This window comes from Cupressus sempervirens, chromosome 4 (assembly GCF_028749045.1).
Source record: "Cupressus sempervirens isolate cs-2001-9-10 chromosome 4, ASM2874904v1, whole genome shotgun sequence".
Lineage (NCBI taxonomy): Eukaryota > Viridiplantae > Streptophyta > Pinopsida > Cupressales > Cupressaceae > Cupressus > Cupressus sempervirens.
The window spans coordinates 651655412-651669172 of record NC_143121.1 but is presented as its reverse complement, the minus strand read 5'-3'; the positions used below and the strand labels follow the sequence as shown (position 1 = coordinate 651669172).

Sequence of the window (13761 nt, the reverse complement as noted above, 5' to 3'; positions counted from 1 at the left end):
ACTATAATGTTCCTAATTAATTATTTTCCGTCTATTACAAAAAATGACGATGGGGAGTAGATGGAAGTGGTCATACAGTCTAAAGGACAACCACACGGGAGTCAGGATGTCATACAGATGAATTGGCAAGGGGTCATACAGTGAGGAGTGAGGATGAAGTATGGTCAATTGAAGCCGTACGATGTAGCATGGGGGGCAATTTGATGGCCATACGGATGTGTTCAATGGGGCATACAGTAGGAATGTTTCATGGCTGTATAGCCCAGAAGCAGACAGGCTGTATGGTAGTAATGGTGTAGGGCCGTATGGTACACAAAGCAAGTTGTACGGTAGCTTGGAAAGGAATGCCTGAAGGGAGGGGCCATATGGTGATGCACCGAGTTGAGGAAAAATGGAGAAGGGTGGGTGAATGGTGTAACAATAGAGAGTTTAAATGAAGATAAACAAAGAGATTGAATTACCCAATACATACAACAAAGAATTGATCAAATTAAACACAGTGGTTTCTTCAATTCGCAATATGATGGTGCTTTGATTTGCCAGATCCGAGCAAAGTATTATAGGCGACAGAAAAGACAAAATAGGGTGAGGGTTGAATCCCACCGAAATCGCATGAGCCAAATAGTCAAGATCTTTTACTTCCAAAATGCCAAACAATAGAGAATCTCAACTGGAATTTGCAGTACAGAGAAAATAATTGAAATTGCATACCTAAAAACTACCTACATATCGTGCTTAAATACCCATCGATAAACCTTCCAAGGGTGTTACAAAGATAGACATCGGCTACAACTACCTACGAAAACAATTAAATTAAAAATGGGTTTGAAATATATTAAATCAATTGACTCATTAACAAGGTTTAATTAAATACATTTATTTTATGACTGAGACATTACAAGCAAGGGAATTGAATAATCTGAAAATGTCAAATAGACGACAAAGCAAAATAACTATTCAAATAATCGAATCCTTTCCTTTCACAATGAGCCCATATTTATAATCTCCAAAAACCACTTATTTTCCAAACAAAACTTCACTCAAGAAGCTTCAGAAACACAACATTCATTAGAAGCTTCCATTAGATTCTTTTAAATGAATAACAATTCCTTGCCCTTTTGTATTTAATACTTGACTTGGCTTAGAACTAGTTAAATAAATGGCTCTTTCCAATGATAACTCAACCCTCAAACCCTCAAGTGAAATTATAAAGTTAAATTATAACTTTATAATAAGCCACTTAATAAATTAATAAAGCTTTCATTAGATTCTTTTAAATGAATAACAATTCTTTGCCCTTTTGTATTTAATACTTGGCTTATAACCAATTAAATAAATGGCCCCTTCCAATGATAACTCAACCCTCAACTTAAGTGAAAGTATAAAGTTAAATTATAAGTGAAAGTATAAAGTTAAATTATAACTTTATAATATGCCATTTAATGAATTAATAAAATTTTAGCCACTAAAAATATAATAACTCCCAAACTATTCATCATTTAAATGTGCCATCTGAAATAGGAGTCATCTATTATTTCTCCATGGGACCAAATGCACTTTCCAAAAATAAAAAGGGTCCATCTCAATCAACACCTAATTTACCACAAATAGTAAGTACACAAAACTAAAGCCAAACAAACTCCCATCCGAGCCAAACGAAGACCAACTTATAACTTGCTCAATTGTGGAGAAGACAAGACCCTTCCAATTCAAGCCACTACCTAAGAAAGCCCTCTATCCAGAATAATTAGTCTACGAGGACCACAATAATAGGCTAATCTCTAAAACTCTAATGTTGACAAAAATGGGGACATTACAATTTGCCCTCCCTAAGATTGTCCCTAAGCAATGTAAAAAACAAATAACTCATCAATCCACCTACGTACCAAATGAAGTACTTGACATTCTTGTCGACACTGAGCCAAGTGCATACCACCACCATCAGTACCAACAACATGTCCTACAGCATAACACCCAAAACTTGTGCTAATGATGTCGAAGTCAGGATATCACCGGATGACAACTCCATGGATTATCTCAGCATCGTCTTCTTCCCTATATCCAAACACATAGTATATACTAGATTGGATATTAAAATATTATCTCCTTAGTTAAATACTTTCTATAATGGTCAAGTACTTGTCTGTAGTCCGTCTTTCAGTCTAGATAGGAATGTTTCCTATCCTGTCTTTAGTTTTGTTCCTAATTTCATCTTCAGTCTATATTGTTTCTTTTAGAAACAATGTCCTTGTAGTTCTTTATAAGGAACACATTTGTTCCTCTGTTAATCAATCAATCATCCAAAAATCCGTTAATCTGCCAATTCTTGAATCTTATAACATGGTATCAGAGCTAATACTTAAATTTTTTCGAAAAAAATTATAATTTCTTCGTGAACTTATTTGTTTAAATTTTTTCAAAATTTTTTCTGTCAATTTTCTCTCAAACCCACCTAGGGGTTTTGGCCTAGAGAAAATCCCGAACTTCTCTGCAACTTGCGGCTCTCCAATTGGACCATCTACATTTTTTTTTGGTTGGCTCACGGCTTTGCATTTTACCAAAAGAAAACACCTGCTCACGCGCAGTCTACATCCCAACAAGCTCACGCACAGTCTACAAGGCTTGAAGTTGTGAGTTTTTTGGCTTTTTTTATTGCCTTCTTTTTGCAGATGGGATTTGGATCTTTCACGCGCCTGCAACAGCAAAATAGTGTTTTTTTGGCTCACACTCCCTCTTACACAATCGTCTCTGGTTGAGGGACTCTTTCTGGAACAAAAATCGACCATTTTTATCAACAGTCTGCGATTTTTTTCTACAACTTCGACCTAAGCCGCCAACTGGTTTTTTTGCTCAAAACCCTAATTTTTTGGGTCAAAGTTTTTCTAATCACATAATCTTGGTGGGTTTTTCGAGATCTCAAATGGGTCTTCATCAGATTTTTGTGGGTGCCTTGTTTTCCATGCCTCAATTTTTGAGCCTACAGATTTGAAATCCGACTTCAAATTCTTTTTGGGTTTTGTATCAGTTCCTCTGGGTACCTATCGATTTTTTCTGGGTCAATTAGGAATTTGTCTTGAAATTCCTACATGTTGAATTTCAATCTTGAAGTTTGTACCTGAATTCTTCGAAATGGCATGTTTGACTAATCTGATGTTGGAGGGCAATCTACGATTCAATGGCCGCAATTATAACCACTGGAAGTAGCACATGTTAACCATCTTTGTGTATTGTCGTTTGGATGAGCTTGTTCTAGGCAAAATTACTCGTCTGACCTCCGACCATGTAGAACAGGACAAGTTTGATGATCACAATCGAGAGGTTGTTATGCTTCTTAAGCTCTCTGTTATTGATGATTAGCTACCGCAGATTCGTTCCAGCAAGTTAGCTGCAGAAATCTAGAAATATCTGAAGGAGCTACATGAAACATCTGACAAGAGTCGGGCATTCTTTCTGAAGAATCAGTTGTTCTACATTATGATGGATGAATGTATGTCCTTGCAAGAGCATCTTACAAAGATTAAGGACATCTGTGATCAGTTCGAAGCTATTGGTCGGAAAATGAAGGCAGAGGATATGGTAGTCATCACTCTGAAAAGTCTACCATTGTCCTATGAGCACTTAATAGAAACACTCAACATTACGTCAACTAATGTTGATCTGAAGTTTCTAGAATTATGCACCAAACATTTGTAGTAGGATCGTTGGAAACAACAGTTTGGCAACAGTGCTTCTACAACCTCCTTGGAGCAGGCATTTGCTGCAAAATCATTTCAATAGAACATCGACAACCATCAGTCTTCTCAGCCTTTCCAGCATCAACCTTCTGCTCAATCCTTGGATGGCTCTACGAAGCAAAATGTACAGTGTAATTACTATCACAAGTTTGACCATATGAAGTTCGAGTGCTAGAAATGTTTGGCTGCCAAAGCAAGGCAAAATGCTTCCCAGCCAATAGCACAAGTTGTCGAGCTTCCTGATCAAGGCGAAGCTGTATTTTTTGCCTTCTGAATCTGTTTCTGTTTTTTTTGAGTTTGCTAATTTTATCATTAAAAATCATTTCATGTTGTCTATAATACGCATGGTTGCATGAAATTCTGGGTTTTATCGTTTTTTCCACAAAAATGAAGTTTTGTAATTGCAATCTGTTTTGAGTCATAGCACTTTTCTGGCAAAGCTTCTTGGTTTCAGCATTCTGTAGATCTAGGGAGGGTCTCAGTTATCCCAGAATGTTTTGACATCTGTACATTGACCATAAGGGAGGGAATTAAGATATTATCTCCTTAGTTAAATACTTCCTATAATGGTCAACTACTTGTCTGTAGTCCGTCTTTCAATCAAGATAGGAATGTTTCCTATCCTGTCTTCAGTTTTGTTTCTAATTTCGTCTTCAATCTATGTTGTTTCTTTTAGAAACAAGGCCCTTGTAATTCTTTATAAAGAACACATTTGTTCCTCTGTTAATCAATCAATCATCCAGAAATCCGTTAATCTGCCAATTCTTGAATCTTGTAACATTGGAAACCTAATCATCACCAACAATCCATGGAAAAGAAACATATGCACTCATGCCAATTGTATCAACAATAGATGTAGCCGTGTCAAAATTTGTGGAAATAGAAACATCACCAAATGCCGCAACAGAAAACTAAACCAGATCTACAAATAGTGGAAATTGAGCCCAACTCTACTCAAGTGAGTGATCAATATCAATTTCAAAACATGCATTGTGTAATGTCCCTTGGTCTATACGGTTGTGTCTCTAGATTTGTCACTTTTGAACCTGCAACATATGCTAGTATTCCAATATAAAATATATATAATTTGATAAGATTAGATTTAATTTCTAAAATTGCAAGAATATAAGAACCTAACTTCTACTAGATTTCCTGCTTGAGAAGAGGTTGTGATCAGGTGCTTAGTTCTTGGGGGAGGGCTTCCTGGGGTTCTAAATGTTTAGAACGACAATCCACTAAGCACCACCTTCTCACTGTAACTCTGCTTCTCCAGATCTTATGGGTAATCCGTAACGATCTACCCATCCTTCCTAGAAGAAGTTTCCCTCATTCTAGGCCCTATGGATAACTTATTAAGTATATCCATCCTTTCATATGCATATGATTAAATTCTTCAGTATACTGACCTTTTCGAGTACTCAATCCTTGTTTTGTTTCTTTGATACTTTATTACTTAAAATCCCTCGAGGGTCCTTAGTTCTCTGTTAGTATTCACAATGGTTAAGTTGAAGTTTCCCAACCTCTTAGTTGATGGTGATAGGGAGGTGAACTGATACCTTGACAATGCTCTCTAGTTGTATTGAGCTTTAGGTTCAATGTGTCTTTTGTGACTAGTCTGGACTATGGTTTAATAGTCACCACTTGGTAATTCTTATATTATAATCGGCTATCTGAATTTATGAAAACCTTGACTTAAGATTGTGGAGATGTCACTATCGTGGATGAGTTATTTGATTTTTCCATTGGTGCATTTGCTAATAATCCTGAGCTCCTCGTTCTACAACCTCCTTATATTGATCGTAGGTACAATTTCCCGTTGCTAACTAGGATGCCCTTCTGCCAGAAGACGACTTGCTTCTTTCCTCACAAATTTGGATGGAGATAATGGCTTCAGATCTGATAGTCTATTGTGTATGTCCGCTTTGGCTATTGTAATTGGTGATGAGGATTTTCAAAATCCCTTCTCTTGATTGACATGATATTCCTGAGGCCTGCAGTCTCTTGATGCAGACTTGGTATCATTGTTTTGGTCTGTATGTCTAGTTCCTGTCGTAATGGACAAATATCGATCACCAGATTCTATGTAATTCCTCTGTAATGTCTTTGTCTGAACCAAAGTAACAAGAATCGGAATCGGATCGGAATCGGCAAGGCCGAATCGAATCGTGAATCGGCAATGAATCAGCGATGAATCGGCAAATTTGAAAAAACCCTTTAAATTTAAAGATTTTAACAATTTAAAACTTATTTCATGCACCCTTTATTGAATATAACTTAAACACAATATAACATCATCAAATAGAAGTTAAAACTTAACATACATAAACATGGAACATAAAATCCATCACATATGTAACTATGTTATCTAAAATGTAAATTGCAGGCTAGCTGAAGTAAATAGAAATCAAATAATCGCAATGATTTAAATCATAGAATGTATGTAAGATGATCCATAAGACATCAAATCATAAATGTATGTAAGAATCTAAGATGAAGATCCATGAAAGTTTGAAACATATGTCTATCAATGATTCAGTATCAATATCTTTAAACAAAATATAAAAACAAGGCTCCAGCTCAAGCCTCAGACTCATAGTCATCATCATCATCCTCAACATCATCCTGAAGCTCGGTTGTAGCCTCAGCCTTAGCCTCTGAGTATCCAGTCTGCCTAGTAGCAAGGCGTCTAATGTAGGTCCTAGAGGACTGCCGAGCCATATCTCCCGCATGTAAGATGGACTCATGAACGTTGCTAGGGCCTGTGCCTATACGTGCACGTGTGCGTCTACCAATGCCTGAAGAACGTGCTCTAGCTGCCTCAGCCTCTATATCCACCTGGTCAACCCACACACGGTCTTCCTCAGTGAAGACTGGATCCACAACCTCTGTGAGCCACTCTGATTCTGGATAAATCTCCTCCAGAATGATCGGAGAGGAGTCAGTGCCCAAAATCTGTCTGATCCTAAGACGGAGGTTGTAATGAACAAAGACAATATCATTCAACTTCTGCACTGTCAACCTGTTTCTCCTCTTCGAATGGATGTGCTCGAACATGGACCAATTGCGCTCACATCCAGAAGTGCTGCTTGGCTGACTCAGAATACGAATGGCAATTTTTTGAAGTTTTGGGGTTGTGGCCGCAAACATTTGCCACCATCTATCTGCAATAAGGGAAAAATTGAAAATAGAAACAATTAGTCTCATTTACAAATTACAAGTTAACTCTAAAATTACATAATCAACTTTAAGATTAGAATCTAGATTCATGAACATTGAATATATTATTTAATTTTTACCTAGCTGTAGTGTTGTCTGAGCATTTATGGCCATCCTGCCAGAGAAAAGTGGCCCCTCTTTATTGTTGAACTGGTCTAGCTCAACAATCGCAGCAGCGCTATCTTCATCGCTACTCAACCTCTGAATCACTGTGTATAAGCCAGTGAGAACCTCCGCATCCGCCTTGAACTCAGGACGGAAACGATATGCTGGATTCAGAAAGTAAGCTGCTGCATGGATGGGTCAATGGAGCTGATTCTGCCATCTCCTATCGATGATGTCCCAAATAGGGCCATACCTCTCCTGCACTCCTGCATATTGGGCTCTGATGGCCTCCTTGGCCCTATCCATGCCCTCATAAATGTAGCCCATAGAGGGCTTCTCCCCATCAGCAGTTCGTAGCAAAGCTACAAGGGGCTTAGTGACCTACATATAAAGTAAAACAAAAAACTTGAGTCAAAACTTAAATATAAAATAATATAACTTAAAGTAATAGTAAAATACTAAATGTTAAATTGCAATAAATTTACCTGCAGGATTTCTCTAGCTGGTTTCCAAAAACCATCCTCATCAAATATGCAATCCGCCACATCTATCCCTACAGTGGTCGTAGCATAGGAAGAGGAAATCCACTCCCGCCCAACAAACATGCTCCTCAATTCATCCCTTGATGTCAACAAGGACTGCAAGGTGATGAAATTCGAGGCAAACCTCATGATACCTGGGCGAGCTAACTCTTTGCCTTCTGTGTACTTCCTCATTGTGCTAAGGACAAATGAATGATTATAAATGAATTTGCATATGTTTTTTGCCCTTTCCACACATGACTTGACAAACTCAAGTTTGCCAATTTCCTCCAACATGAGGTCAATGCAATGTGCCGCACAAGGGGACCAAAATATGGTGGGGTGCCTCTCCATCAAAAGTTTACCTACAACAATTTTAAGTCAATTAGAAATTCAAATTTCAAAATTCAAATAAATTTATTTTCAAAACTTGAAAAGTTAAAAGTTTACCTGCAGCAACATAACTTGCTGCATTATCCGTCACCACTTGGATCACATTTTGTTCTCCCACCTCTGCTATGACTTCCTCAATAGCCTCACATAAGTATGTGGCATTTTTTACATGTGCGTAAGCATCAATGGATTTGATGAACATGGTATATCCTACAAGTAACAAAACAACGAATTAGAATATTAAAATTAAATGGATCATCAACAAATTAGCGTTCAACAAATCAAAATTTACAATTATGTATGTAGGAAAGTAGAATGATCAATTACCTCCACAGGATACAAGAAAATTGAAGAGTGTTCTATTCCTCCTATCTGTCCAACCATCAGTCATGATGGTGCAACCCTTTGCAATCCACTCCTTTTGGTTCTCCTCGAGCTCAGCCCTCATGTCCTCTACCATCTCATCCAAGAGGTATCCGCTCAACTCAGCCTCAGTTGGGGCTTTAAACCCCGGACCACAAATAGCAACCGCATCTATCATGTTCTGCCAATAAGGAGCCCTGTCACAAATAAAAATTTAGATGTCAAAGACTCAAATTATAAAACAAGTAAATATAATTAAAGTTTTACTTTTACTTTTAATTTTAACTTTAAAGAAAACAACGAAAAAAGAATCAATTACCTGGCTGCAATAAATGTAATGTTGCAAAAGTACCAAAATTTGCATATCTCCTTTCTGGTAGCATCATGAATTTCCTTGTTCAAACCCATGTCCTCAAGCGTGGGTTGGGAACCAGGAGTAGTGCGGGGCACAAAGTAACTATCCATTCTATTTTTCCGCACTCTAGGCTGCAATAGGTTGGTGTGGGACTCTGTCTCAGTATGTGACTGACTAGCACTAGCACGAGCAGAAGAACTAGGATAAAAAGGAGGCCTAGAAGAACCCTCTCCAACACAACCTACAGATGCAGAAGCTGATGCAGATGCAGATGCAGATGTGGATGCGGCTGCAGATGCGGATGCGGGAACATGGGAGCCAATACCCCTTAACCCTTCAAGTTGCATTTTCTTATTGGCTTTGTCTTTTTCAATTTTTTCTAATGCCATTAAGCAAGTGCATTTTGCCTCAGGAGTTTGGTGAGTGCAAATTGTAACATCGTGTCCAGGTATAGCAGCAATGTGGTATTTCAATCTATAAATACCCCCAGAAGTTATTTTTTCTTTACAAAAAATACATTTTGTTTGATATTTGGTTCTTCCAAGAAACTCTTCGTTATATTTCCAACATTCATCTTTTCTACCCATTGCGAATTTGCAAAAAATGAAAGCAAAGGCTGCTGCAATAAAAATTTATATGTAAAATATCAAAGTTTGAAGCTAATAAACGCTACAAAACAACAAACCCTAGTTTGCAACTTAGTAAAAATAAAGAACATTCAAGATCTAAACTAAAAATCTTGAAAACTATAAAAATTTAACAAAAAATGCATAATACACTAACATGCAAAAAAAAAAAAGAGCACTTACCTCTTGCAAATGAGTTGAGGAGTGTTGAGATTGGCTCCCTAATGCTCCCAATGCAATTGATGGCCTCCCCAAATGGATTGCTGATCTCTTTTGTGCTCTTTCTTCTTGCCAGTTAGAAACCTATGGCTTTTCTTTTCTCTTCTTCTCTCTCACTTTTCCTCTTTTCTACTCATGTTAAACAAATAGAAGGCCCTTTAGGGTTATAACAAAGAGAATAGGTCAAAAAAAAAGTAAAAAAAACAAGCAATTTTTTTAAATTTTACAACTCTATACTTTATTGGCCGTGGGCGATTCATGCCAATTTTTTCAGGCGATTCATGCGATTTTTTGGATGAATTGCCTGAATCGGCGATTCAGGCGATTCACCTGAAGAAATCGGCAATGGCGATTTCCGACTCCAAAAAAATCGCCATTGCTGAATCTAATCGCTGAATCGCCAATTCGGGCGATTCTCGTTACTCTGATCTGAACCCATGACTGGTGTCCACGGGATCTATTGTTCCAGTGATTTTTTAGACGCTTGTTCCTTCCAGTTGTTTGTCTCCAAAATGGATACCCGAACTTGTAAGTCTTATTCCTCTTCTTGATGCTCCCTTCTCTGCTTCGTTCGTGAATCGGTGATCCTTGCTATGTGATGACTGGCTCTCTTCCTCCGTAGTTGTATGTGCTACATTGATGGGAAAAATCCAATACTTGGGTTCTAAATAATGATATCCCTTGTTTTCTTCCTCCATGTAAGATACCTCCATATCTACCTTTTTCCTTATAAATATCATGGACTTTTCAGTGGTCATGACCAATTGCATTGGTTGTGGCTCTTATTGCTTTTTGATCTTGTTTTATTTAATTTTGTATATGTGCTTAACTATTGTATTTGCTGGCATATTTGGAAAGAAAGAAACAACAAAATCTTTCGAGAGGAGGAAAATCCACAAGAGGTTGTCATGGGTATCATAAAGAAATTGTTAAAGGAAAATATAATGACTGCTAAATGCAAGCTACCAAGGGAAGAACCAAGTGGAAAAGAAAAACAAATAGTAGAGAGATGGGGTATCTAGGAGGGTTTCAATCATTTTGATAACTCCAAAGTCTTAAAGAGACAGAAAACAAAATGGGAACCACCAACCTTAACTCAGCTAAAGCCAAATTTTGATGGTGTTGCAAAAGGAGGTATAGGACCAGTGGGTGGTGTGCTAAGAGATAGAAATGGAAATGTGCTACTAGTATATTCTGGGAGTGTTGGAGGAGGAAGTAATAATCTGGCTGAAGCAATGGCTTTGCTTTGTGGTTTGCAATTGATAAGGGAAATGTAGATAAAGGAAATAACCATAGAAGGGGATTCCAAATTAATCATTGATTTAGTGAAGGGAGTCTCTAAACCTGGCTGAAATATCCTAAATGTTATTATGGATATAAGACATTGTAGATGGGATGGAGAAAGTCCAATTACAACATATTTATAGAGAAGGAAATAGGGTGGCAAATGTTGCCGCCGCCATGGCTTTTGAATTAAGGAAATTTATATGTTGGAGAAACTTAGAAAATTTAAAGGAGGAAATGAAGGCCTTGATCGGCAAGGAAAAGGAGGGGAGCAAAACTTAAGCATGACTTGGCAAATAATGGTCAGTGCCAATTTTGGCAACATTATACCTGGGAAGACAAAATGTGCTAATTTTAATGGAAAGTTTAAGGGGAAGTTGATAAGATGGTTCCATACTGATTGGATAATAAATAGGGTTGATTTGAGGTGGTAGTTATTTCGCCATAATGTTAACACAAGGCAAAATTTGAATTACTTTCTCTTCGAAAGTATGAAAGTTCTTAGTACCAAGGCTGTCAGGGCATTCAGGGATGTGAGAATAATAATGCTAAGTACGTGTGAATCCCATCATAATTTTGATTGGGATTTCGAAGCAACCCGAAAACCGGTTTGGGAGATGATTAAAACCCCTATTGGTGTTAAACGTAGAATTGCTGTGATTTTGGTGATCAATATTTTCAAGAATCCCGACAGTAAGGAAATTCAAATGCGAATTGCTGAGGTTGGAGGGTCGGAAACTAGTGAGGAGGAGATGGGTGGAGATTTGAATAGACTAGAACCACCAAAGATTGAAAATTTTAAAGACAGAATGGCAACCTGGTTTTTGTTGAAGGAGGGGGGATTTCTTCCCTATATGCAGGCAATGGTGCGATATGACGAAAATTGTGCACTCCAATTTGTGAACAGTTGGAATGAGCGCAAAGTCACAATAAATGGCATTACATTCCGAGTTAATGAGGAGGTGATTGCAATGGCGACTGGGCTGTCTGTGAGGGGGAAAAAATGGTGGAAGGTCACGAAAACTGCGGACGAGGCCAGTATGAGCAACTTCTTCGAGGAGAATGAAGAACCAGTGAGGTATAGGGGAGGATTCAGAAGGGATAAGCTTCCGACTTCGTGGGATGAAGTTTGCCTAGTGATTATGAAATACCTTACACTTGAAGACAGGTTTGAAGTTTACTAATACCATCACTTTCCATTGCTCAATCATTTTAGAAAAATGTATTTCATTTCTATTCTGTTTTCTCTTACATTCTCTGGAGGATATGGTTAATGATGTTAGGGAAAAAAGGGGTAAGGGTCTAAATTTTACCATTACCCACCAAGGTCTGATTTTTAGGCTCTATTAGTTCCACCTCGCCCTTTGTCCCCGTAGGGTTATAGTGGTTGATAACCAGTGCCAAAACCAAGATTCCGCCCCGAGTACCAGCATAGGTACCAAAAACTACTCCCTACGGCCCTCCCCCAACGAAGATGTTAAGAAAAAGAAAAAACCAGAGTTGGCTATAGAAAAGAAGGGTTGTAAAAAAAATTAAGGTTGAAAAACCTGTTGAGGTGGAAATTGAGGAGTCAGAAGAGGAGGGAGGGGGTAAGGGTAGGAGAAGGTCAAGAAGGTTGGCTAAATCCCAAGCTAGGTACAAGCAGAAATCCAAAAGATATGGGTTGGAAGAGGAGGAAGAGGAGAGTTCTGAGAGCAAGGAAAAGGAGTTGGAGGAGTAACATCTCTTTGATTCTAAGAGAGATAACGAGGAGGGGAAAAAAGAGAAAAGTGGAAACTTGGTGGATAATTCCTAGGCATCTTCTGGTAATACCCTGGCGTCGGCTGTTAAAGACATTACCACCGAGACTCATGTTTCGACCAGTTTCACCCTTCAGCTCATAACTTTTTGTGAGGATAGTAACAAAGTGGACACTTCCCCCATCACTATTTCCTCCCCGGTTAAAGAAAAATGTAATGTTTTTATTAACCCTCAAGTTTTGTAGGATGAAATTCAATTGACAAAGACTAGTGAGGGACCTGGAAAGGTTGATAAGGATGGGAACGAAAAAGAGGAGGAACGAAATGAAATGACTACACCGCTGGAAAAACGACTACCGTCCTCCAATTGCTGGCACAGGAGAAGGATGATTCGGGGATGGACATGGTAGATAATAAGCTCCTCTACAAGTTTCTTGTTGATGACTGGGCTCAGGTCCTTCTGGCCAAGAAAGGAAAAGAAAAAGAAAAAGAAAAAAATTGAATATTTTTAAGGGATTTAAGGTTCCTAGTTTTTGTTTGTTTTCTGCTACAACATAGTTGTTGGTTTATTGCTGTTACTAAGACTTGGGTTGGCCTGTTTAAGCTAATAGTTTTTATTCAGAACTTTATTTTGTGCTTAAGCTTTGTAGTTTTTGGCTACTCTGTTTGGTTATATGATCTTGAACTTCAGTTGGTTAGTTTATTTTAGACTTCTGATAGTTCTGCTTCTTTATTACTGGTGCTTTTTGGTTGATATTGTCTATGTGACTGGGTGGGACCTTGTTAATTTTGTAGGTGTTTGCTGGTAGTGTGTTGGTTACCAGCTTTTTTTTGTAATGGCCGACCCCCTTGTTTTGGTCGCTTTTTATTTCAAAAACTATTGTATTTACATTCATTTTTAGTAATAGTGATTATTAACAATATGTATTTTAACAATAGCTTGTAATAGGAAAATAACAATTGTTATAGGATTATATTGATAAAAGGAAATTGATCACTAATATTATTGCTTATTGAATAAGTGTTAAAGCAATGAAGTTATTGTATATTTCTTTATTTATTTTTAAAATTTACAATCATTTTTTTTTTTTTTTTTGTATTATTATTATAAAATAAATAAATAAATTGTTCTATCCGAAGTTACAGGGGTCATTACAAAATCCCTCTTGCCCGATTTTGCTTGTCCTTAAGCAATTTGATATTTTC

The 13761-nt window shown here is 37.6% G+C and overlaps 2 protein-coding genes across 4 annotated transcripts in view; one reads left to right on the top strand and one right to left on the bottom strand.

Annotated features, from left to right (window-relative positions):
* LOC149562925 (uncharacterized) overlaps nucleotides 1-13761 on the top strand; it is a 243832-nt gene that overhangs the window by 203780 nt on the left and 26291 nt on the right. The gene's annotated exons all lie outside the window — the stretch shown is intronic.
* Nucleotides 7514-9658, bottom strand: LOC149562927 (uncharacterized). The gene is made up of 5 exons (XM_089828038.1): nucleotides 9497-9658; nucleotides 8652-9303; nucleotides 8297-8529; nucleotides 8027-8179; nucleotides 7514-7941 (listed from the first exon to the last, which is right to left on the bottom strand). Exons 2-5 carry the CDS (start codon nucleotides 9272-9274, stop codon nucleotides 7514-7516), a joined length of 1437 nt encoding a protein of 478 aa, XP_089684164.1. The 5' UTR covers nucleotides 9275-9303; nucleotides 9497-9658.